At 42.8% G+C, this 25127-nt stretch overlaps 1 protein-coding gene across 2 annotated transcripts in view; it reads right to left on the bottom strand.

The window, feature by feature from the left end:
• The window catches only part of usp32 (ubiquitin specific peptidase 32), a 221474-nt gene that overhangs the window by 122797 nt on the left and 73550 nt on the right, over positions 1-25127 (bottom strand). For both annotated transcript variants that reach the window (XM_080210653.1, XM_080210654.1), the window contains exon 3: positions 12438-12543. In XM_080210653.1, coding sequence (XP_080066779.1) covers positions 12438-12543 — 106 coding nt within the window. The remainder of the gene's footprint in view (positions 1-12437; positions 12544-25127) is intronic.

Here is a 25127-nt window from a genome sequence, read left to right as displayed (position 1 = left end):
TACCTATAACCCTCAATCCTATTAAGTCCCATGTACTCATCCAGAAGTCTCTTAAAAGACCCTAATAAATCTGCCTCCACCACCGACAGCAACCGATTCCATTCACCCAGCACCCACTAAGTGAAAAACTTACCCCTGACATCTCCTCTATATCTACTCCCCAGCATCTTAAACCTGTGTCCTCTTGTGGCAGCCATTTCAGCTCTGGGGAAAAGCCTCAGAGTCCACCTGATCAATACCTCTCATCTTATACACCTCCATCAGGGCCCCTCTCATCTTTTGTCTCTAACGAGAAAAGATCGAGCTCTCTCAACCTATCCTCATAAGGCATGTCACCCAGTCCAGGTAACGTCCTTGTAAATCTCCTCTGCACCCTTTCAATGGCTTCCACATCCTTCCTGTAGTGAGGCGACCAGAACTGAGCACAGTATTCCAAGTGGGGTCTGACCAGGGTCTTATACAGCTGCATCATTATCTCCCAACTCCTAAACTCAATTCCTCGATTGACGAAGGCCCGTACACCATATGCCTTCTTAACCTGCGAAGCCGATTTGAGAGTCCTACGAACCCGGACCCCAAGATCCTTCTGATCTTCCACACTACTGAGTCTTTCCCTTAATATTATATTCCTTCATCCCATTTGACCTACCAAAATGTACCACCACACATTTATCTGGGTTGAAGTCCATCTGCCACTTCTCCACCCAGTCTTGCATCCTATGTCACACTGAAATATCTTTACAAATTGGATATGAGCCATGCTTATCTCCAACTGGAATTGGAAACATCATCCAGAAAATACAAGACCATAAACACACACCAAGAATTGCACAAGTACTCTCATTGTTCCTTGGGAGCAAATCAGAGAGGGAGGAGAGACTGGTGAGAGGAGAGCTGGTGAGTAAGCTACTGTGTTTCTTTTTTTTTAAAACTAACGTCTCTAGCTTTTTTTAAAAATTTAAATCGGATACAGGAAGTGGTCATAGGGAGGGCTAGGAAGTAGTTTTTTTTTCCTCCCTCTGGACCCCCATAAATTGGAAAGGTGAAGTAACCCGATACTCTACACATGTAGAGCATCCCATCCTACCCCCTCCTCTAACCTAAAAAGTGAGAGATCTGGAGTGAGAGCAGGTAAATTTAAGTTTAAGTTTATTTTTGTTTCTTGGTAAGGGAAGTAATAGGGATGGCAGTGCAGGCAGTGCGATGTTCCTCCTGTGGGATGTTTGAGGTGAGGGACACTGGTAGTGTCCCAGCTGATTACATCTGCAGGAGGTGCATCCATTTGCTGCTCCTTGAGGACCATGTTAGGGACCTAGAGCTGGAACTGGAGGAACTAAGAATTATTTGGGAAGCAGAGGCAGCTATCGACAGAAGTTACAGGGAAATAGTTACTCCTGAAAGTGATGAATGGGTGACTGCTAGAAGGGGTAAGAAGCAGTCAGAGCAGCTATCTCCTGAGGCTGTTCCTCTCCAAAATAAGTACTCTGTTTTGGATGTTGGGGAGGAAGACTCAACTGGGGTAAGCTATGGAGTACAGGTCTCAGGGGTAGAGCCTGTCCCTGATACTCAGGTGGGAAGGGGGAAGAACAGGATTAGTGATTGGGGATTCCATAGTTAAGGGGATAGATAGGAGAGTTTGTGGGAAAGAGAGAGACTCACGGTTGGTATGTTGCCTCCCAGGTGCCAGGGTCCATGATATCTCTGAGCGAGTGGAACCAGCCCCAAGTTGTGGTTCATGTAGGCACCCATGACATAGGGAGGAAAAGGGATGGGGATATAAAACAGAAATTCAGAGAGTTAGGGTGGAAGCTCAGGGCTAAAACAAGCAGAGTGGTTATCTCTGGTTTGCTACTTGTGCCGCGGGATAGCATGGAGAAGCATAGAGAGAGAATGTTTGAACTCGTGGCTAAAGGGATGGTGCAGGAGGGAAGGGTTCAGATACTTGGACAATTGGGCTCATTCTGGGGTAGGTGGGATCTCTACAAAAGGGATGGTCTGCACCTGAACCAGACGGGAACTAATATCTTGGGGGGGAAAACTTGCCAATGCTATTCAGGGGGGTTTAAACTGATTCTGAGGGGGGATGGGAACCTGAACTGTAGCTCCAATGTACAGGAGGATGAGAACAGGGAGGTTATGGATAAGGTTTCTAGGTCACAGCAGTGTATTGGCAGGCGGGAAGGTGGTTTGAAGTGCATATACTTTAATGCTAGAAGCATACGCAATAAGGTAGACGAACTTGCAGCCTGGATTGGTGCCTGGGACTTCGATGTTGTGGCTATTACAGAGACATGGATAGAGCAGGGACAGGAATGGTTGTTGCAGGTTCCGGGGTTCAGATGTTTCAGTCAACAAACAAAGAACAAAGAGCTATGGCAGGATTAGGAGGGAGCTGCAGCAAACTGACTGGGAGGGACTGTTAGCTGGCAAGTCCACGGTTGGCAAGTGGGAGGCTTTTAGGGACAAAATGAAATGGTTGCAGGGGAGGTATGTTCCGGTTAAGCGAAAGGATGGGAAAGGTAGGATTAGAGAGCCGTGGATTACGGGGGATATTGAAGACTTGGTCAGGAAGAAGAGGGAGGCGTATGTTAGGTCAAAACAAATGGGTACGGAGTGTGCGCTGGAGGAATATAGAGAGTGTAGGAGGGAGCTAAAAAGGGGAATTAGAAGGGCGAAGAGAGGGCATGAGATGGCTTTGGCTGGTAGGATTAAGGAAAATCCTAAGGCATTTTATTCCTATATTAGAGGCAAGAGAGTAGTTAGAGGGAAAATTGGTCCTCTTAGGGACAAGAGTGGAGAGTTGTGTATTGAGTTGGAGGGAATGGGGGAGCTCCTGAATGAATACTTTGCGTCGGTATTCACGAAGGAGAGGGGTTCGGAATCGTGCGGTCTCTTGGAGGGAGCGGAGGTTCAGTTGCAGGATATAGTTATTACGAGAGAGGAAGTGCTAGGGCTTTTAGGTAGCGTAAGGACGGATAAAGCTCCGGGGCCTGATCGTATTTATCCCAGGCTGCTTAGGGAGGCGAAAGATGAAATTGCTGGGCCTCTGGCGCACATCTTTGTCTCTTCTTTGGACACAGGTGAGGTCCCAGAAGACTGGAGGGTAGCAAATGTGGTCCCGTTGTTCAAAAAAGGTAGTAGGGATAACCCTGGGAATTATAGGCCGGTGAGTTTGACGTCGGTGGTAGGGAAGTTAATGGAAAAAATACTTAGGGGTAGGATGTATGAGCATTTGGAGCGTTGCGATCTGATTAGGGATACGCAACATGGCTTTGTTAGAGGGAGGTCTTGCCTTACGAATCTGATGGAATTCTTTGAGGAGGTGACAAAAACGGTTGACGATGGGAGAGCCGTTGATGTCATCTATATGGATTTCAGTAAGGCGTTTGACAAAGTCCCTCACGGTAGGCTGGTAGAAAAGGTTAAGGCGCATGGGATACGAAGCCAGGTAGCTAGGTGGATTGAGAACTGGCTGGGAAATAGGAGACAGAGGGTAGTTGTGGAGGGTACCTTGTCGGGCTGGAGGCCAGTGACCAGTGGTGTGCCGCAGGGCTCAGTACTGGGACCTCTCCTCTTTGTAGTCTACATAAATGACTTGGAAGAGGGCGTAGGTGGTGTGATCAGCAGGTTTGCTGATGACACCAAGATGGCAGGGTTGGCGGGTACGGAACTGGATTGTCAGGTGATACAACAGGATATAGATAGGTTGGTGCAGTGGGCAGATAGGTGGCAGATGGCATTTAATCCTGACAAATGCGAGGTGATGCATTTTGGACGGAATAATGCAGAGAGGAGCTATGTGATAAAAGGTAGGCCGATTAGGAGTACAGACGTACAGAGGGACCTGGGAGTGCAGGTTCACAAATCCATGAAGGTTGCGTCACAAGTGGAGAACGTTGTTAGGAAGGCTTATGGGATGTTAGCCTTTATAGGAAGGGGCTTAGAGTATAAAAAGCTGCCGTCTAATGCTTCAGTTATACAGAACGTTGGTTAGACCGCATTTGGAGTACTGCGTCCAGTTCTGGTCACCTTACTACCGGAAGGACGTGGAGTCTCTGGAAAGGGTGCAGAGGAGGTTTACCAGGATGTTGCCTGGCATGGGGGGACTGGGTTATGAGGAGAGATTGAAGAGACTGGGGCTATTCTCCTTGGAAAGACGGAGATTGAGAGGGGACATGATAGAGGTATATAAGATACTGAAGGGAATAGATAGAGTTAATAGTGAGAGACTGCTCCCTAGACTGGGTACGAACACGAGAGGTCATCACTTAAGGGTGAGGGGGGGGGAGGTATAATTTGGAGGTAAGAAGAAGGTTCTTTACGCAGAGAGTTGTGGGGGTCTGGAATGCGCTACCGAGTAGGGTGGTGGAGGCAGGAACGTTGGACTCGTTTAAGATGCAGTTAGATGGCACATGAGTGAAACGAGAATGGAGGGATATGGTAGGGGCTATTAAATAGGGTTAAGCCTCGGGAGACACCGGAAGGGCAGGCTGTATGATTAATATTTTTTGTCTTTATTCCACAGGTGGAGGTCCACCTCGTGTCAAGCGAGGGGCATGCACACGGCGGGTCGTGCGTGGGCTGCTCTTGGAAGTCCAGGAGTGGCCTAGTACTTCATGTCGGTGTGTGTGCTTGATCCTGGACCGATGGACGGGCGCCGCAACAGCTCGGTGACTAGCACTGCTAGCTGTGCAGATACATGGATTTGGGCCTGTGTCTGTGGGAGTTTGCGCATTCTCCCTGTGGTTGCGTGGGTTTCCTCCGGGCGCTCCGGTTTCCTCCCACACCCCAAAGATGTGCTCTTAGGCTAATCGGTTTCTACCAAATTGACACTATTTCTTCCCTGAATCTGACTGAGTAGGGTCCCATTCGTAGATATGCAGGGTAGAATAGGTGTAGGGTGATGCGGCGGCGCGGGCTCGTTGGGCCGAAGGGCCTGTTTCCCGTGCTGGGTTGTTCTTTGTTCTTTGTAACAACCCAGCACGGGAAACAGGCCCTTCGGCCCAACGAGCCCGCGCCGCCGCATCACCCTACACCTATTCTACCCTGCATGTCTACGAATGGAACCCTACTCAGTCAGATTCAGGGAAGAAATAGTGTCAATTTGGTAAAAACCGATTAGCCTAAGAGCACATCTTTGGGGTGTGGGAGGAAACCGGAGCGCCCGGAGGAAACCCACGCAACCACAGGGAGAATGCGCAAACTCCCACAGACACAGGCCCAAATCCATGTATCTGCACAGCTAGCAGTGCTAGTCACCGAGCTGTTGCGGCGCCCATCTACCGGTCCAGGATCAAGCACACACACCGACATGAAGTACTAGGCCACTCCTGGAACTTCCAAGAGCAGCCCACGCACGACCCGCCGTGTGCATGCCCCTCGTTTGACACGAGGTGGACCTCCACCTGTGGAATAAAGACAAAAACATTAATCTTACAGCCTGCCTTTCCGGTGTCTCCCGAGGACACCGGAAAGAGGACACAGTCAGAGCAGAGAAGGTGGTACAAGAGGGGGAGGCATGGCATTGTTAGTCAAGGACAGTATTACAGTGGCAGAAAGGACATTTGATGTGGACCTGTCTATTGAGGTAGTATGGGCTGAGATTAGAAACAGGAAAGGAGAGATCACACTGTTGGGAGTATTATAGGCCTCCAAAAAGTTCCAGAGATGTAGGAGAAAGGATTGCAAAGATGATCCTGGATAGGTGCGAAAGTAACAGGGTAGTTGTTATGGGAGACTTTAACTTTGCAAATATCGATTGGAAAAGCTATAGTTCAAGCACGTTAGAGGGGTCAGTTTTTGTCCAAGGTGTGCAGGATGGTTTCATGACACAGTATGTAGATAGGCCAACAAGAGGTGAGACTACATTGGATTTGGTACTGGGTAATGAACCAGACCAGGTGTTAGACTTGAAGATAGGTGAGCACTTTGGTGATAGTGACCACAATTCGGTCACGTTTACCTTAGTGATGGAAAGGGATAGGCATATACCGAGGGGCAGAAGTTGTAGCTGGGGGAAAGGTAATTATGAGGCTATTAGGCGAGATTTAGGATACATAGGGTGGAGTAGGAAATTGCAGGGGCTGGGAACATCTGAAATGTGGAGCTTATTCAAGGAGCAGCTACTGCGAGTCCTTGATAAATATGTACCCGTCAGGCAGGGAGGAAGTGGTTGAGCGAGGGAACCGTGGTGTACGAAGGAAGTTGAATCTCTGGTGAAGAGGAAGGAGGCGGCTTATGTAAAGATGAGACGTGAAGGCTCAGTTAGGGCACTGGAAAGTTATGAAATAGACAGGAAGGAGTTAAAGAGAGAGTTAAGAAGAGCTAGAAGAGGACATGAGATGACTTTGGCGGATAGGATCAAAGAAAATCCTAAAGCTTTCTCCAGGTATGTTAAGAATAAAAGATTGGTTAGGGCAAGATTAGGGCCAGTCAGAGACAGCAGTGGGAAGTTGTGCGTGGAGCCTGAAGAGATAGGAGGCACTGTGAGTATTTTTCAACAGTATTCACACAGGAAAAAGTCAGTGTAGTCGAGGAGAATACTGCGATACCAGGTAGTAGACTAGATGGGATTGAGGTACATAAGGAGGTGGTGTTGGCAATTCTTGAGAGTGTGAAAATAGATAAGTCCCCTGGGCTGGATGGGATTTACCCTAGGATTCTCTGGGAGGCTAGGGAGGAGATTGCAGAGCCTTTGGTTTTGATCTTCATGTCGTCATTGGTTTCAGGTATAGTGCCGGAAGACTGGAGAATAGCAAATGTTGTCCCCTTGTTCAATAAAGGGAGTAGAGACCATCCTGGGAATTATAGACCAGTGAGCCTTACTTCTGTTGTGGGCCACGTTTTGGAAAGAATTAAGGGATAGGATTTATCATCTAGAGGGAAATAAATTGATTAGGGATAGTCAACACGGTTTTGTGAAGGGTAGGTCGTGCCTCACAACCTTGGAGTTTTTTGAAAAGGTGACCAAAGAGGTGGATAAGGGTAAGGCAGTTGACGTGGTGTATATGGATTTTAGCAAAGCGTTTGATAAGGTTCCCCATGGTAGGCTATTGCAGAAAATGCAGATGCATGGGATTGAGGGTGATTTAGCAGTTTGGATCAGGAATTGGCTAGCTGATAGAAGACAGAGGGTGGTAGTTGATGGGAAATATTCAACCTGGTGTGCAGTTACAAGTGGTGTACCTCAAGGATCTGTTTTGGGGCCACTACTGTTTGTCATTTTTATAAAATGACCTGGATGAGGGTGTAGAAGGATGGATTAGTAAATTTGCTGACGACACCAAAGTCGGATTAGTTGTAGACAGTGAGGATGGATATTACAGTTTGCAGAGGGACATAGATAAGCTGCAGAGCTGGGCCGAGAGGTGGCAGATGGAGTTTAATATGCAAAAGTGTGAGGTGATTCACTTTGGTAAGAATAACAGGGGTACAGAATATAGGGCTAATGGAAGGACTCTTAGTAGTGTGGACGAGCAGAGGGATCTCAGGGTACATGTGCATAGCTCCCTGAAAGTTGGCACCCAGGTTGATAAGGTTGTTAAGAAGGCGTATGGTGTGTTAGCTTTTATTGGTAGAGGGATTGAATTTTGGAGCCGTGAGGTCATGTTACAACTGTACAAAACTCTGGTGCGGCCACACTTGGAGTATTGTGCATAGTTCTGGACACCGCATTATAAGGGGGATGTGGAGGCATTGGAAAGGGTGCAGAGGAGGTTTACCAGGATGTTGCCTGGTATGGTGGGAAGGTCTTATGAGGAAAGGCTGAGGGACTTGAAGTTATTTTCATTGGAGAGAAGGTTACGAGGTGACCTGATTGAGGCATACGAGATGATCAAAGGATTGGATAGGGTGGACAGTGAGAGCATTTTACCTCGGATGGTGGCGGCTAACACAAGGGGACATAGCTTTAAATTAAGGGGTGGTAATTATAGGACGGATGTCAGAGGTAGGTTCTTTACTCGGAAGGTAGTAAGGGCGTGGAATGCCCTGCCTGCAGCAGTTGTGGACTCGCCAACTTTAAGGGCGTTCAAATGGTCAGTGGATAGGCATATGGATAACATTGGAATAGTTTAGGTTAGAGGGTCATTGGATTGGTTCCACTGGTCGGCACAACATCGAAGGCCGAAGGGCCTGTACTGCTCTGTAATGTTCTATTTGTCTTTTGGGGTATCTTCAGCTTGTACTATTTTTTAAAGAATAATGCAAAATATACTGTAAGGATTACCCACAGTGGCAGGTTACGTGAATGACATTCTAATTACAGGAGCAGTTATGGAACATCACAAAAGCTTGAGAGGAAGTCTTGCAGCAGTTTTTGCAAGCTGGGGTCAGACAAAAAGAGAATAAGGCACATCCACACAGCACCCCATTACCAGTCTTCAAGTTGCTTGGCTGAGCAAACAATCCAGTTTAAAAACAGCACGAGAAAACAATCTAAAGACTCCTTAGATATAAAGTTGGCATAGCTCGTTTTTAACTTCAGGACAACAACGCATGTGATGAGTTGATTCCCAGCAGAACTCTGATGGGAAGGCACCTTTGGACCAGGCTTAACTTCATATTCCCAAAGTGGAGTGGGAAACTCGAGGAAAAGTAAGAAGCCAAAAAAAAAAAGGAGCCATGATGGGCATGAGCCTGAAAGGATTTTTAAACTGGGTGACACCATCCAAGTGTGAAGTTTGGAGACGGCACCCCATAGACCCCAGGTGTTGCCCTTTCAAGAACAGGACCAGTGTCATATGAAGAACTGGAGCCAAGATAATAAAGAAACACGTTGACCACCTCTGCCATCAGGAGCTTTTCAACAGAAGTAACTACCGCACTGAACATACCATCATTGGCACTGTGCACACCAATGGACAGACAAGAAACTCTCCTATGGTAGACTTGAGAAGCCTATGAAGACTCCACCTCTGAAATGAGGTGGAGGCGGTGGACTCACATTCAGAGGTCATTGCCGAAGATGGGCCACTTCGAGTGACACTTCGATGTTCAGCAAGAAAGATGGTCGCCTACTCAGTGTCCCCGACCAGACAGTAATGCGGCCATGGGCTAAAAGATGAAGACAATTTTTCAGTTACATAAAAATAGAATAGATAGATAAATGGTGATCATTCAAGGATTGAGAAAGGCTGGTTGCAGCTTTTGAAGATGAAGTATGGCAGAGATTTTTGACAAATATTTACCAAAGATTTTATTCTACAAATAATATTCTTGGGAATGTAGAGCAGAGACAGACATGGAACAATCAATTGAACTTTGTAGAAAAGTGGCTATGAAAAAAACAAGATCAATGAGTCATTGAGTCCTGATGACATGCACCACAGGACGTGACAATTCAGAGAGAAGCAAAGCAAAGCCACCAGATATAGTTTTTCAATCTTACAAATCCAAATTGTCCCACAAGACTGGGGAGCAAATAATGTAATTCTCTTGTTTGTGAAGGGAGAGAAGAGTAAATTGGATAATTAGTGACAAAACTAGGAAACATGAAAGGTCCTATGTGGAGTGGCACCACAGGAAATACATAATGGTCAAGAATTGACAATAACACAGATTCACTAGAATGATACAAGAGCTTGAGATAAATTATGAGGACAAGTTGCAGTACCCTGGCTTGCTTTCTCAAGGTTGAATGTTAATCTAATTGAGACGTTTAAAGTGATTTGACAGGGCGGATACAAGGAAAGTATTACTTTTTGTGCAAGAGTCCAGAATAAGGTGCACGTTCTTTAAAATTGAAGTTAGATCATTTAGGAGTGAAATCAAGAATATATTTGCACACAACAGCCACTGGAAATTTGGAAAACCTTCCCTGAAAAAGCTGTGAATGCTGAGTCAATTGACATTTTTAAGACCAAGTATATATCATTGATAGTTAAATTGAGTTGGGGTAGAAATCAGGGATGATCTGATTTAATGGTAACACAGACCCAAGGGACTGAACAGCCTAGCCGTGTTCCTACATTACTGAAGGCAATCCGTCTAGTATAGTATTAGTTTGGGAAAACACTGCCAATCCATAATCTGAGGTAAAGTTACAAAGCATTGACAAATGTGAGTCTTATTCAGGAACTTTTTGCTGAATTTATTAAAGGAAGACTTGTTTCATCAATTAGTGAATTTTTATTTGAAGCAGAGACCAGAATTCTTCAACCCTGCCCCACAGCTGGGATTCTCCAGTCCTGTTGCTACGAGCAGAGATTTAGCAGAGCATCAAGATTTCCGGTCTTGCTGGCAGCAATAGTGGGCTGTGCGAGACTGGAGAACTCCGGCCAGTGTGTATGGATTTGAGCGTAATTTTGATGAAGTGATGAGACTTCCTCAAAAAACAGATATATCATGTAAGAGGAAATTGCTGTTTAAAAAAAACTATTCACATTCATGGAACAAAGTTGGGCTTATGGATGCTTCTCAGAGTATACAGCGATTCTAAATGTGGTGCAATACATGGGTCCACATCTGTTCTTAGTTTTATCTCGCTGATTTAGACTTCGATAGAGGGAGCACAATCTTAAAATATGATATAAGAGGGAGTTTTGGCTAACAATGAGCAAGTCATTTTAAAAAGCATCAGGAATGCACACAAATTAACAGACAGGGCAGCCAAATGGCAAATACAACTTTATATGAAATAAATGTTTATATAAATTGGGAAAAAACCTAACAAAGCAATCTATCTGCATTTCCTGCAATGCACCAGTGACTACACTTTAAAAGCAACAAACTGACTATAAAATATTCTGTCACATCCTGACATTGCGAAAGACACTAAGACAAATAATTTCCACCTTCAAGGTAAAGGCACTGAAAATTTCAAAAGAGGAGAAAGAGAGAGCTTGAAACGTATAATCTTTTGGCAATGCGAGGAAAGATAGAGTCGGGAATTGTAAAACAGAATTTTAAGTTTAGATGGGAAGATAATTGGAGCAGAAACTTGCATTTCTACAACTAAATTAGAATGAAACCATTGAAATAGAGACTGCTGGTAAGAGATTTAGCAAAGGTTTTTGAAACAATTTGATGGGAGTGGATAGGGAAGTACATTCCTTTGCCTGGATTAATCAGTGATGAAGGATTGTCAAATTAAAATCACTAAGGGAGCAAAGGAACAGTTAGTATTTCTTTATGGCTGTTGCAGTATAAATTGCCTCAGAGCAAACAGCTAAGGTGAAGATTAATGCAACCTACTGGGAAATTGGACAAATACTTGAAGTACAAGAACAAACAAGGTAATGGTGAGTCCACTGCTGAATTAGTATTAGAATGCTCTAGTGAAAACAGAGCACAGACATGAGCCACATTGCCTCCTGTACTGTGAACTTGTATGGCTAATACTTCCAATGGATCAGCAGTGTCAAGATGATAACATGGTATACTTCATAATGTAATTTACTGATGTCTTTTGGAAATTAACTATTTAAGGTTTTGATTTACAGTGAAATAACTTGGATATCTTCCTGTTCCGTCTACAGAAAGGACTGATACTTCACAAACATATACTAAGTTTCGCTGAATGGAAAAGTGGACAAAATTAAACCCTATGCTTTCCCAAGATTAAAAACGACTCTGATACAATGTTTCACAAGCTAGAGAAATTAGGTCTATTGTCAATACATATGGGTTGTCAAACTTTCAGAGAGAAATGAGGGTGAAAGAAACCCTCCCAATAGGTTAAAAGAATTGGTGCAAACATATTTGGGGACGAATTCAAACCAACACTTTCAAAGCACTTTCCATCAGACCATCATGGAATTCCACCCCCATTGTGTGCTAACATCGGTGACAGGTAAATTAGCAATATGGATTCAGTAAATTGGAACAGAGTTTTTAATCAAGTAGTATTTAGATACATTATTAAGTTATTGGGAAAAAAAGTGGTCAAACTGTTTCTTAGTGCTGTAAAACTTTAAACTATCAGCTTTCCAAAATACTGACAAGCTCTTGGGTCTTTAAACATTCCCTCTTAAAGGTGATGTCATTTTACACTTTGGGTGTCATTGTGCCAAATTCAATTGTCTATTTCGATTAGACCTGGCCTTCAATGAGACATGTTCTTGCGTTCCACAGCAGGTCCAAACTCCGAAGCTCCAGAAATATTCAGTAATGCACAATGCAATCCCTCCCCAGTTTATTACAAAGAGTACAACTAGCAAATTGGGAGCAAGCTGTGCAATTATCAAAGATGGGCAATATTGAAAGCTGAATTTTGAAAGATGGTTGTTTATTGTTGTAAAAGATTTCTAGGCTACTCATTTGAATCCAAAGCCACCATGAATGTTACTTTTTAGTACCAAACTCCAACATGGTTTACAAACATTCTACACTTTTACATTAGTCAAGGAAAAATTCTGAGACAGTAATCTTTACCACAACTTTAATCTGTAAGTCAAAATTTTCATTAAACATAACCAAAATGATTCTGGAGTACTTACACTTAGCTTTCTCTTCATCCCTTCCCCTCGTCAGGAGGACCAGCCCCACTATCAGGTTATTAAAATGAAGACCTTTTGACGTTCCACCAAATGAATGATAAATAACCTACAGAAATAAAAATAAAAATCAAAGTACTGATAAATCATACTATAGTTATTTCTTAATCTTAGATTTTCATCCAAATAGTACATGGAGAGATTTTGTAAACATTGTGAAATTCAAACAGACAATTTAGTTTCGAAATATTAATTCTTGGTTTGCCTATAAAAGTATCATAGCCATAATAATTATATGCAGGTTGAAGTTGTCTATCCAACCTCTGCTTAATACCTGATAAGGGCAGCAAGGTGGCACAGTGGTTAGCACTGCTGCCTCAGCGCCAGGGACCCAGGTTTGATTTGGTCACTGTGTTAAGTTTGCCATTTTCCCTCCATGTCTGCGTGGGTTCCCCCCTGGTGGTCCAGTTTCCTCCCACAGTCCAAAGTTGTGCAGGTTAGGTTGATTGGCCATGCTAAAAATTGACCCTAGTGTCATTGGGATTAGCAGTTTAAATGTGTGTAGTTACGGGAATAGGCCTTGGGTGAAATTGTGGTCGGTACAGACTTGATGAGTTAAATGGCCTTCTTCAGTACTAGGGATACTATGATTCTAAGATAGTTATTTGCCTGGGTAACAATACAGAGTAACTAATATGCTGTTAACGCACAATTATGGTCAGTATCAGTACAAACTAGTTAGTTCTTGTGATGGTAAAGTTTTGACTACAGATGCAAGTATACACAAATATCAAACAGAGTGATAAAGTTGACTCAGATAGACTGTTATTCCATAAAGCCCTCACTAAACTTGTCAAGAGTTCCATGAAATTTCAAATGGATATAGACCATGAAAAATATAAGAGGCCTGAGTGGGGTAAAAAAATCATTCAACTATTCCTGATGAATGAGCAAATAGAACAAATAAAACACAGGGACATATCTCGAAAACAGAAAATGATTACATCTCCATCAGTGTCAGATTAATAGTAGAATTTTCCAACAAAATTCAATCTCAGATGAAAAGTAACAACTAATTAACACTAGATAAATTTAAACTTGCCAATGACTCTTCAGCCAAATATCACCCAGCTCTATTTACCTTCAACTGAGGTTGCGAGCGAATGATCTTTTTCAGTCCATATTAGATGTCAAAAATACCACAGATAAGAAAACAGTTGCGTGCATTGGCCACAAAAGAGGACAGTAAGAAGTCTCAACACCAGGTTCAAGTCCAACAGGTTTATTTTGTAGCACAAACCACTAGCTTTCGGAGCGCTGCCCCTTCATCAGGCAAGTGGAAGTTCTGTTCGCAAACAGGGCATATAAAGACACACACTCAATTTACAAAATAGTGGTTGGAATGCGAGTCTTTATAGGTAATCAAGTCTTAAAGGTAGAGACAATGTGAGTGGACAGAGGATTAAGCATAGGTTCAAGAGATGTGTATTGTCTCCAGCCAGGACAGTTAGTGTGATTTTCCAAGCCCAGGCAAGTCGTGGGAGTTACAGATAGTGTGACATGAACCAAAGATCCCGGTTGAGGCCTTCCTCATGTGCGCGCAATGTGGCTATCAGTCTCTGCTCAACGACTCTGCATTGTCTTGAAAGCCACCTTGGAGAATGCATACCTGAAAATCAGAGGCCGAATGCCCTTAATGAAGCCGAACATCTCGCTACAGCCATCCCCACACCCCACTTCTTGCCTTCAAACAACTGCACAACTCAAATAGACCACTGTCGGCAGCAAATTACCCAGCTTCAGGAGAACAGTGACCACAACACCACACAACCCTACCACAGTAACCTCTGCAAGACATGCCAGATCATCGACAGATGCCATCATCTCACGTGAGAACGCCATCCACCAGGTACATGGTGCAAACAATTGCAACTTGGCCAATGTTGTCTACCTGATATACTGCAGGAAAGGGTGTCCTGAGGCATGGTACACTGGGGAGACCATGCAGACACTACGACAACGAATGAATGAACACCATTTGATAATCACCAGGCAAGAGTGTTCTCTTCCTGTTGGGAAACACTTCAGCGGTTATAGGCATTTGGCCTCTTATCTTCGGGTAAGCATTCTCCAAGGCGGCCTTCATGACAATGCAGAGTCGCTGTGCAGAGACTGATAGCCAAGTTCCGCGCACAAGAGAAAGGCCTCAACTGGGGTCTTGGGTTCATGTCACACTATCTGTAACCACCATGACTTGCCTGGGTTTGCAAAATCTCACGAACTGTCCTTGGCTGGAGACAATACATATCTCTTTAACTTGTGCTTAACCCTCTCTCCACTCACATTGTCTGAGCCTTTCAGACTTGATTACCTGTAAAGACTCAATTTACAAAATAATGGTTGGCACGTGTGTTTGTAAACAGAACGCCCACTTACCTGATGGAGCAGCATTCTGAAAGCTAGTGGCTTGTGCTATGAAATAAACCTGTTGGACTTTAACATGGTGTTGAGATTTCTTCCTGTGTTTACCCCAGTCCAATGCCAACATCTCCACATCACAGAAAAGGACAGGCCCCAACAACATTCTGCCTGTAATGCTAAAATCCTTTGCTCAAGGGTCAGCCACGGTATTGGAAAAACGTCCAAGTATAACCTGCACGCAGAGGAGTCGTCGATTACTGCCCCAACAGCTTTTTCCATATTTATAGTGATGATGAGAATAAGTCATGAACAATACTCTTGTTGCACTCGCTTTCTAATGCTCAGGATGGGGTCCACCTAGGCCATTTGAGTCTAGGTCACATTACAGTCTTCGGTCAAACATGGACATAAAAGGCAGAATTCCTGAACTGAGACTGATAACCCCTGATAACAAGGAATTATGCCAAAGATCTGAGGGTATGGGAAGGAAAACCCATACTTGAGTCATGATGACAAAAGGTTGATAATGGTTCATAGAGGCAATTCAGCTCAGCCCAGATATTGCTGTACAGTTCCTCAGAGCAGCATCCTGGACACAATCTTTAGCCTTGGCATCAATAACCTTCCGTCCATCGCAAAATCAGATCGCTCAATTCTGTTCCTCAGAAGTTCATATACAGCTAGAACATGTAAATATCCAAGTTGGGCTGATAAGTGATAATCACTTTTGAAAAAAAATGTTCATGGGATGTAGGTGCCTCTAGTAAAAGCAGCATTTAATGTCCGTTCCTAATCGCCCAAGAAGATGCTGTCGAACTTCCTTCATGGATCACTGTGTCTTAGGGGGTCTTAGGGTCTGATAGGAAAGAAGTTGCAGGAATTGATCCAGTAACAGTGAAGGAACGGTAGCATATCCAAGATCAGGATGGAGATGATGGTGTCTGCATGAGCCTTCTGGATTTTCCAGGTGACCTAGGTTGACAGTTTAGGAGGTGCTTTTGAAGGAGCTTCAGTGAGTTGATGCAGTATACTCATAGATGGTACACACCACAGCCGCTATGCCCATGTTGTGAAGGGAGTTAATGTTTCAGGTGGTTGATAGGGCGCTAATCAAGAACATTGCTTAGTACTGGGTGGTTGCGTTTCTTGAATGTTACTGGAGCTGCACAAATCCAGGCGACTGGGAAGTATTCCATCACACTTTTGATATATAAATGGTGAAAATGCTTGGGTTAGGTGGTGAGTTACTCTGCAGAACTCATCTATTCTTGCTCTTATTGCATTAACACGCATGAAGCTCATTAAGAACAAAGTTATGTGGCTTGTCCAAATAAGTTTCTGGTCAATGATAATCCCTAGAATGTTGGAGCGAATGGTTAAATCATTGAATGTCTTGGCATGATTTCGTTCTTGTTGAAGATTCACACTTCAGTGCCAATGGACGACTATTTCAAAGAGATAGCCTAAACACTTTCAATAGCCTTACCATGATTGGATTCCTTGCCAACATCATCTAGGGGGTCAGCACAAGCCAGAATCTCAATTAGACCCACACACAACTACTACAGAAAGTCACAGACAAGGTATTCTGCAGGAAGTAAGCATCTCCTGATTTCTCTCAGCCCCCCTATCACATACAAGGAACATATCAAGGTTGTGATAGAATATTCTCCACTTGGTTTGGTGCTATTGCATTAACCTTCTGAAGCTTAATACATACAAGGACAAAGTTGTCTGCTTGATTGGCACATCAACAGCTTAAACATTCATTCCCTTCACCACAGGTATACTGTGGCTACAGTATGCATCATTTACATGATAACTGCACCAAGTCACCAAGGTTTCTTCAATATTACCTCTCAATGTTTTGATCTATGCAAGACGACTGGGGCAGCAGGTGCCTGGGAACACCATCACTGCCAAATTCCAAGACATCTTCACTTCCACACATTTTGGAATGAACAGTTGCAATGTTAAATCAGGATTTACACTGAGCAAGAGTACCTTCCCCATGAAGACTGCAGAGAGTCAATGTGGCCTACCACAGCATTTCAAGGGAAGCAGGAGCAGACAATAAATGTCAGCTACATAGGTGATGCCCATATCCTAGAAGTAATTTTTAAAAATCTTAAATTATGCTGTAAAGCAGTGCTTACTAATAAGATGTGAATGTGAATAATGGTAAAATTTCAACAGCAAATACTGTAAAGTCAAAGCTTTCCCATTTAAACTCTAGATCCTTTTAAAAGCCTAAAACTGCAGGAACAGACAAACATTGCATGACATACTTCCAATTACTAAATTGTTTGCATGATAATTACCACAAAGAAGTTCAGGAAAGCATGCGGAAAAATATGTCAAGTAGCACTGGTGCCCTATTATTTCAATGAATAATAATCGTTCTAAAATATTCCACAAGTAAAACTACATTTATTTTCTTAGTTCTTCCAGAATCCATTGCAAATCTGAGAGATCTGCGAAACATAGGGATTAGTGCTGCTGTTTCAAAGCACTAGGGATCTCAGTTCAATTCCAGCCTTGGGTGACTGTGTTTGGAGTTTGCATGTTTGCCCCATGTCTGTATGGGTTTCCTCCAGGTGCTCCAGTTTCCTCCTACAGTTCAAACATGTGTAGATTAGGTGAGTTGGCCATGCTAAATTTCTCCTTAGTGCCAGAAGAATTAGCAGGGAAAATATATAGGGCTACGAGTACAGGGCCTGAGTGGGATTGCCATCAGTGCAGGCTCGATGGGCTGAATGCTCTCCCTCTACACTATAGTGATTCTGTATTGAAGGATTACAGAAAAGTGCAAACTTGAGAATAGTGAAAGTTATGAGAATGCAAAATATACCAAATGGACCTGTATTCTCTTAGTATCTTCTGTTTTGCAATCACCTGATGAATTGCCGTATGGAAAGCATGCCCCCTCACTAAAAAAAACATAACATACATCATGTTCATAGTTAGTCAGTCATTCTTAATGTTTTCCTACCTCTTACCTGCTAACTTGTGCTCCTTTCACAGTGCCAAAGCAAGCAGCATATTCCCGCTCTCACATTTACAGCCCTCCTGAATAAACATTTAAAAATTATCCTATATTCTATTAAATTCACAGACCATTTTTTAAAGCCTGTAATCCCTCACTAGAAATCAGCTCAAACAAAATGACAATAACACGTCCCCAAGACGTACTTCTACTGCTGCTGAAATGACTGTCAGTAAATTGCGAGTTCACTAAGCATTTTCTTTTATCTTTTAGGAAAGCAACATACTTCTAAATGGCCCTCAGACCAGGAATCAAACAAAATGTCCTGTCACTTCTTGTCATAGTACATCAGTGCATTAACATGTTGCACCACAAGCTAACAAGAGTGTTGTTCTGTGACTTCAGTGTAAGCCCTCATGCTACAGCATCTATTCCCTTGGTTCATTGAAAAAAACTAGAACATTTAACCACTTCACTATCAATTTAGCTCCGTTAGGTTTAGCACTACAATATTTCTAACATCCTCAATATTTCTATTGTTTCAGCTCTTCTGCTTTCTCCATGTTCTTTCCTAAATTATAAATGCTCTTATGTACCTTTATCTGTCCCACATCCTAATAATGCCACCCTCCAGCCTACATCAATAACCAATTTCCTCCTGTTCCACTGCCACTAACCAGAGCATTTTACACCTTGATTTTCTTCTACCTCTCGCATTCATTTTTCATGACTCTCCTGCATCAGCTATCAACAACTCTGCCCAATCACCCATCTATTTCCCCTAGTCAATGATCATTGCTGCCATCTCTCTTCACTCCCAAGAACCATAATTCCCTCACCCACATGTTCAATTTTGCTTATTTTGTTTCCTCCTCACCAGTTAGCCTTTCCATAGCCAGAGGTACCCACCCACATTCTGGTGACCTAACACCCCATACCCAATTCCAGCAACATTGAACATGCATCTGAAGTGTTGCCAAGTCCTGCAGTCACACTCCAAGCTTTGTCAAATCATGACATCTAGCCCAATGCTGCTCCATGGATCAACCATTTATCAATACAACCCACCGCTCACTTCATGGTGCTTCAAATCAGCCACTGATTATACTCTTAAATCCTCTCCTGCTGTTTTCACACATTACCACTACCATCTGAAAGCCCTAATTCCAACACTCCAGCCCAACATTCCTCCCAATTCTTCCCAAAGCGGAACACTATTTTCTCAATATTATCATATTCTGGTATTCCTTGGCTGCTAACAGATGTCAGGACTGCCCTTTCAAAAACAACTATTTACAATGTGCCTTTAACATAATAAAATGTTTCAAGTTGTTTCACAGAGACACTTAAAAAAAAAGCCACATAAGCAACTGCAGATGACAAAAAGCTTGATCAAAAAGGGTGGCCAGGACCATAGGTAATAAACTGCAAGTCAAGATTATCTCCCATTCGGCATATACCCTGGGACTTCCCTGTGCCTGGTCAGTTCATGTACCTCCCCAAAACAACTTGCTTCATCACATGTGCCTGGATGAGAGAAACTGGAAATATCAATACTAAGATATCTCAAGTTCTTTATCATCACTTGTTGCCAAACTAGCTCTAAGCCAAACTCTCTCATTACAGCACCAACTTCTCACCACCAAGTCTTGTCACTTCCACACTCAACTCACTTAAGAGACTCAACCCCCAAACTTTCTCTCCATAACACAATATACCTCAAAAGCATTTTTCCATACATTTACATTAATTCTTAATTTCCTTCTTCTCACATGCGGTTCATTCCACAATCAATTTTGCATGCTCTGTTTTCACGCTTCTGCCCTCCAACTCAACTTTCCCAGTAAATCAGTTACCACCAATCTTTCTGCACTTACCCTCTGCTCCCACATCCTCCAGCACCTAATATAATTAAACACCAATTAATCATCCAGGCTAGAGCAGGGAGATGAAGTAAGAGTGTGTGTGCGCGCGCATGCGCGCATGCAAGCACAAATATAAAAGTGGTTGGACAAGGGGATAATGTCTTCTGATTAGTCATCACAATGGAAGTTGTTGACAACTAATCAAAGAAAGTTCCTCAACCACTGACCAATAGAAAATATGGTTAAACAGAAAAAAAATATCGTCACTCAAAAAATTTCACTCATCAGCAAGCATGGGCAAAGTGACATCCCGACTTTATCAAACTTGTTTTTAACATAAGAACATAAGAAATGGGAGGAGTAGGCCATCTAGCCCCTTGAGCCTGCCCCGCCATTCAATAAGATCATGGCTGATCTGTCGTGGCTCAGTTCCACATTCCTGCCCTCTCCCCATAACCCTTAATCCCCTTGCCTATCAAAAACCTATCAACCCGCGTCTTAACATATTTAGCAAGGCAGCCTCCACCGCTTCAACGGGCAGAGAATTCCAGAGATTCACCACCCTTTGAGTGAAGAAGTTCCTCCTCAACTCCGTTCTAAATCACCCCCCCCTTTATCCTGAGGCCGTGCCCTCTAGTCCTACTGTCCTTTGAGCGGGAAGAGCCTCTCCATCTCTATCCTATCCATCCCATTCATCATCTTACACGTCTCAATGAGATCTGCCCTCATTCTTCTAAAGTCTAACGAGTACAAGCCTAGTTTATTCAGCCTCTCCTCATAGTTCAACCCCCTCAACTCCGGAATCAGCCTAGTAAACCTCCTCTGCACTCCCTCCAAGGCCAAAATATCCTTGCGTCAGTGCGGCGACCAAAACTGCACACAGTACTCCAGCTGCGGCCTCACCAGTGCCCTGTACAGCTGCAGCAAGACCTCTCTACTTTTATATTCAATCCCCCTCGCTATGAAGGCCAGCATCCCATTCACCTTCCTGACCACCTGCTGCACCTGCAGGCTGGGTTTTTGCGACTCATGTACAAGGACCCCAAGGTCCCTCTGCACCGTCGCATGCTGCAGTTTTTCGCCATGTAAGTAATAGTCCTTCCTACCATTATTCCTACCAAAATGGACAATCTCACATTTGCCAACATTAAACTCCATTTGCCAGTTCCTGGCCCATTTGCCCAGCCCGTCTAGATCCTTCTGCAGACTCTCCACACCCTCCGCACAATTTGCCGTTCCACCAATCTTGGTGTCATCAGCAAATTTCGACACCATACACTCGGTTCCCTCCTCCAGATCATCTATATAAATGGTGAATAGCTGAGGCCCCAGCACCGACCCCTGGGGCACTCCACTAGTCACCAACCGCAAATCCGAATAGCACCCATTGACCCCACTCTCTGCCTCCTATTTGACAGCCAATCCTCTATCCACACTAATACCCTACCCCCAACTCCATGCCCCCTGACCTTCTGCAATAACCTCTTGTGAGGCACCTTGTCAGCTTGTCCTGGCAGTATCTTGCATTTTCCCCTGTCAAATTAATTGATGTGGTTCTTCTCTAAAAGCCTATTTATGCTTTTAAAAATGTCTTCAAAGTGTGGTCAACAATCACTGCATTAAATATTAAAACTACTTGCAATAAAAGTGGTTGGAACTTCAATAATTTACTGAATTTGTCACAATCTAAGTTGGAGAAGTGCATGTCTTTTAAATCTCCTAAACAAATTTGGGAATCAATGCAGCATGACTAAGCACAGCATGATTGAGGTCCTTCAATATCGGCTAGCTATATTATTTCATTATTCGCCTTACCCAAACTATTGCATCACTAAATCACATCTTTATTCCCCACAGTCCTATAGCACCTTCTCATTTGATCAGCTCAGCTCATTTCATCCTTAACAGCTCTCCTTTGTTCTCTCAGTTTCTGTACTGAATGACAATTCACTGTTTTCAATTTCCATCTCAGTCCCTCATTCTGTCTTCAAGTTCAATTTGGCATGGTGGCACAGTGGTTAGCACTGCTGCTTCACAGGGCCAGGGACCTGGGTTTGATTCCCAGCTTGGGTCACAGTGGAATTTGCAACCATTCTCTCTGTGGACAGCTATTAGCAGTCTTTTCCCCTGGTTTGTGGCTACGGCTTATCTTTCATTCCCTCAGCCTGCAGTATAAATATCTCCCGCTTTCAATGCTTTTTAGCTTTGACATCTTTTGACACACTTTTAGACTTGAAATGTCAGCTCTTTTCTCTCCTTACAGATGCTGCCAGACCTGCTGAGACTTTCCAGCATTTTCTCTTTTGATTTCAGATTCCAGCATCCGCAGTAATTTGCTTTTATTGTGAATTAATATTAAATGTTTAACAGATGCGGTTCATTAATGCATTTGGTTCTTATTTTTATATCATGCTTGATTTATTTTCCTAATTAAAGAGGAAAATTAGACAACTTCCATAGCGTCAACGGAGAAGCTGGAAGCTGGTAAACCGAGGTGTTACAATGCTATGACTGGTAGGAATCTGCAATTCTGTTCATGTGACAAGTTTAAACAGGCAATTCCACTGCACATCTGGGCATAGGAATTTATAATGGAAGAATGACAATAGAGAGAAAAATTTGACAACAGAAAGTAAGATTTAGTACATGAAAAAGTAGCGACTGATACAAGATTAATATATTATGACCAGACAATGCAAATGTACATCTTCAATTGTCAATCTTCAGTAACATTGCACCAGAATGTCTGGTGGAATTTTGACTGCCTGAATCTGAGATACAAATTACTGCAGTGTCTTTAAGAATCCAGTTGGGGAGCTGCCATACATTCACTTCTGAAGTTTGCAGAATAGAAATAATGCCCTCTAATACAGGTTTTAATAAATATGCAACCAGTTCCAAAAGAGAAAAATTCTCCGATTTATTTTCCTTCTGCCAACTGCAAAGTCATAGAAGGTAGTCAAAAATATAAAACTGTAGCTGCCAAAACAATTCCTATCAAAAGTTACATTTTGTACAAGTTATAGGTACAATGAAAACATTTGAAATAAATACAAAATTTTCCTCGTTGCGTCTTGTTCTTAGCCCCAAAAGCAGTTTTCTGTTTAGTCAATTTGATTAGCACAAAAATCTAAGCTGTGTCTGCTTTCATCAAAGAACTCATTTGAAACTACTGCCATTAGAAACGAAGTAAAATAGAAATAATTTCAAGTTTGAAGATACGCTTTCACACGGTTAAGCAAATCAGGGCCAATGAAGATCAGAGAAGGGAGGGAAAATTGTTTCATCCACATTTTTAAACATTTTTTGACTTTCAAAGTGATAAATGGACCATTTACTGAGCTTATCACCTGAACTTCTGAATCATAGCTTTACTAAATGTAAATTCTTTAAAATTGGAATTCCCTTATGACATGAATTTCTGACCTCATAAGTACGTAAACATGTTGCTAGTATGCAGAGTATGCCATTAAATTTCAGTTATTAAATCATTTGAGGGAGACGCCAGCAACAACTAATGACTGCCCCCAAGGCAACAAAGATATTTTTAAACAGAAAAACAAGAAAATGCTAGAAAATCTCAATGGGTCTGACAGCATCTGTGGAAAGAGGACAAAGCTGATTTTGAGTCTGGATGACTCTTCATCACTGATTCTACAACAGCCAACTCAGAATCCAAACATGGCATCAATCAGAATCACTCTGCTCCTGGTCTCATTACAGCCTTGGTCAAATGAGCTGAACTCCAGAGGTGAGGCCAGTGTGACTTCCCTTGACATCAAGGCAGCATTTGCCCAAGTGTTACATCAAAGAGCATTAGCAAAACATGTCAATGAGAACTCTCCAGCGGTTGGAGTTATACCAATACAAAGGAAGTTGGTTGTGGTTAATGTCAGTCAATCATCTCAGCTCCAACATATCACTGGTGTGATTCCTTAGGGTGATGTCTTAAGTTCAAAGATCTCCAGCTGCTTCAGTAATTACTTTTCCTTCAACATATAGCCAGATTTGCGGATGATTCCTAACAGATGTTTGTTGATGACTGCACAGTAATCATGTCCACATGCAAGAGCTGAACAATATCCAGGCTTGGGCTGATTTGATTTGTCATATGTATTAACAGTGAAAATTATTGTTTCCTGCGTAGTATACAGACAAAACATAACATTAATAGAGCAGGAAACTAGAGAGTGAGAATATAGTGTTACAGTCATAGCTAGAGTGTAAAGATCAATTTAATGCAAGTTAAGTCCATTCAAAAGTCTAACAGCAGCAAGGAAGCTGTTCTTGAGACAGTTGATATGTGGCCTCAGACTTTTATATCTTTTTCTCCAAAGCAAGAAGTTGAAAGAGAATATCTGGGGTGTGCGGGGTCCTTAATTATGCTGGCTGCTTTGCTGAGGCAGCAGGAAGTGTGGACACAGTCAATGGGTGGGAGGCTGATAAGTGGCCATTAATATTCATGCAACGCAAGTGCCAGACAATGATAATCTCAAACAAGAGAGAATCTAACCTTTTCCCCTGATGTTCAAAGGTATTACCACTGTCGACAGGGACAAGGAGGGGGTGTATGCCATACACTAACTTAAACATTCACTTCCTCCACCATCTACAAGAAACATTGCAGCAACTTGCCAAGGCTCCTTCAGCAGCTCCTTCCAAACCTGCACCCTTTACAACCTTGAAAAACAAGCCTAATAAAGAAAGAAAATTACAGCAGGCAAGCAGCAAGTTTACCAGCTACAAAATACCCTTCAAACTGATCCTGATCTGGAACTATGCCTCTATTCTGTCATCAAAAACCTGGAACTCCCTTCTTAACACCAGTGTTGATGCAATAGTTCAAGTAGGTAGCTCACCATTGCTTTCTCAAGTGCATTTTGGGAAGGGCAACAAAAATGTTGGCCTTGCCAGAATATTTGCATAAAACATTTTTTTTAAATCTAGAGTCTCTACGAACGGAATATCAGATTGTAATGGTTGCCAGAACGTCTGAAGAACAAAGGCTTTGAACACAATCTGTGTAAAAATATTTGACAAATATAGCTTAGGTTAAACTAAACATTAAGTGTGATTATATAAATTTCAGCAAAATGCACCATACAACAATGCACTGCCATATGGACATACGATAGTACACTCCCTCCCACCAACAAAGACCTCTTTCAAGTGCACTGATAAGGTCAGAAAGCCCCAGCTGAAAATGCGTCAAAGCTTTCCTATAATATTTGCAAGTACCACTTGCATGAAACTAATCTCTTGAATTTATGTTTGTTTACATTTATTGAAGGAGCCTTACAGAAAAATTTATTTCATTGTGTTCAAGAACAGTGCATCTCAAGTCAAAATAAATCACTGCAACTAACATTTTGTAGTTTAAGTGGAACCCTGTTTAGTAACGACAGTTATAAACTGATTAAA

The sequence above is a fragment of the Carcharhinus amblyrhynchos genome, chromosome 23 (genome assembly GCF_965287045.1).
Source record: "Carcharhinus amblyrhynchos chromosome 23, sCarAmb.v2.hapA, whole genome shotgun sequence".
Classification (NCBI taxonomy): Eukaryota; Metazoa; Chordata; class Chondrichthyes; order Carcharhiniformes; family Carcharhinidae; genus Carcharhinus; species Carcharhinus amblyrhynchos.
Note: the sequence above shows the minus strand (reverse complement) of the source record. Positions and strands in the feature narration are given on the sequence as shown.